The sequence below is a fragment of the Charadrius vociferus genome, unplaced genomic scaffold (genome assembly GCF_000708025.1).
Source record: "Charadrius vociferus isolate BGI_N301 unplaced genomic scaffold, ASM70802v2 scaffold1631, whole genome shotgun sequence".
NCBI classification, from domain to species: domain Eukaryota; kingdom Metazoa; phylum Chordata; class Aves; order Charadriiformes; family Charadriidae; genus Charadrius; species Charadrius vociferus.
The window spans coordinates 145,616-147,448 of record NW_009647010.1 but is presented as its reverse complement, the minus strand read 5'-3'; the positions used below and the strand labels follow the sequence as shown (position 1 = coordinate 147,448).

The window sequence follows — 1,833 nt, the reverse complement described above, 5'->3', positions numbered from 1 at the left end:
GGAGGCGGAGGGGGGGATGTGAGCTTTTGTCAGGTTAATTTCTTCTGTATTGATGTTTTGTGACATTTACTTGTTGTTTATCTCCCGCAGCAGCTGTAATACTAAAAGAAAATGCACAGCTTGTTCCATTTATTTATTTTACACCTTTTCTTTAGTCCTATGGTATGTTTGTTTGTTTGAGAAACCCAGCGAGGCTTTTGATGTCTGAAAGCAGGATTTAAACAGCTGTTCTCCATGTGCTGCTCGCAAGCGAGAGCCGCTGGCTGGGGAGCGAGCGGGGGGGAGAGGGGGCTGCGCCGCGGCTCCTGCCGAGAGGGCACTTCTTGCCCGGCGGAGAGGAGGCGACGCCGACGTCGGCCTCGGCTCAGGGACCAAATGGCTTTGTCACCCCCGGCACCGGGCGCCGATGTGGGGTTGGGATGCTGGCTCGGGTGCTGGTACCCCCCCCCCGGGGGTTTCTCGCCCTCCCGCGGGGCTGGAGCATCCGTGGGGAGGGATGCGTGCGCTGTGCTGCGCCCCACGGCGGTTTCAGGAGCGTGAGGATGCTTCAGGGGGTCACAGGACAGCGCTGTTGGTGTGGGGCAGGAGAAACAAAGCAGAGACATCCCTGCCCGGCTGTCAGGGGGGAGCCAGCCTCTTGCCTTCACCCACTGCCAGCCGAGGTGGGAGATACAGGCGATCTTGCGTCTCAGCAAGGATGTCGGCGGGTCTGTGTCCTGCCAAGAGCCTTCTTGAACCAAGGCTGGTGTCTAGGTTGGTCTTGAGACCGCTCTTGGAGAGGGGATGGGTGAATTGGGGTCAACGGGAAGGGTCAGCATCACTGATGAGCCTTTTTGGACTCTGGGGCTGTTTGCTTCCAGCAGAGCCGGTGAACCAAAGCACGGGTTGTAGGTACGGAGTCACACCAGGGCCTGGCTGGTGAGAAGAAGTAAATGATAGTTGAGGGGCTTTACCCGGGAGCAGGGTGAGGTGGGCTGGAAGTAGCAGGAGATGAGCTGGAGGTGGTCATGCGTGTGCCTGGGTTGTAATCCATGCTTTTCTTCTTCTCCCACATCTCCTTCGCTGCCACCCGGACCCGGACAGACTCTCCAAAGAAGAGAAAACGATCGGAGGTTTTGAATGAAATCCTGGAGCATCTGGAAGAGGAGGAGAGCAACAAAGACGAGGCCATCTAGCAGCTGCCCGGCATCAGCGAGGTGGGTACCAGGGCGGTGGGGCCGCGGCAGGGCACAGCTGGCCCTAAAGGTCAAAATGCCCTGAGCTGCCACGGGGTCGGCAGCGCCAGGAGGAGGAGAAGGTGACCATGCAAAGGCTCAGCAGCGCCCGAGCCGGGGTCCCACCCGCTGTCTCTCCTCTCCCTGTCACCCCGTGGTCTCAGGGGGTACAGCCCAGATTTGGGCTGGGTTTGGGCTCCACGTTGAAGCGAGTGCTGCTTGTGTTTCCGCGCGCTCCCCGGCGTGTTCGCCTTCCTACCAGGGAAGCAGGGAAGCCAGCAGAACTGCTGCCGCAGCAGAAATCGCTGTCGAGTCGTGAATTGGCCCTCGCTCTGGTTGGGGGAGAACAGATGGGCTGCCAAAAAAAAAAAAACAAACAACCACCCAACCTGCCTGGTTGGAGACCAACCTGCAGCTGCCACCCCAAACCGGATCGTTTGGCAAAGGCTTTTTCCCTGCTAGCACCCACAGGCTCCACGGCGGCGCTCCCTCCCAGGCCACCCTGCACCCCGAGCTCTTGTTCGTGCCACCTCGAGTTGTGGCTGGCGCCTCTCCTTCTTGGCGTGGGTCTTCTTGGAGTAGCGTCTCTGGAGGCTGGAGAGCGTGGGATGGCAGAGGC

General features: G+C 59.6%; 1 protein-coding gene across 2 annotated transcripts in view; it reads left to right on the top strand.

The window, feature by feature from the left end:
• The window catches only part of RBM19 (RNA binding motif protein 19), a 63,160-nt gene extending 61,985 nt beyond the window's left edge, over positions 1-1,175 (top strand). For both annotated transcript variants that reach the window (XM_009895426.1, XM_009895425.1), the window contains one exon: positions 1,084-1,175. In XM_009895426.1, coding sequence (XP_009893728.1) covers positions 1,084-1,175 — 92 coding nt within the window. The remainder of the gene's footprint in view (positions 1-1,083) is intronic.
• Positions 1,176-1,833: the final 658 nt, after the last annotated feature.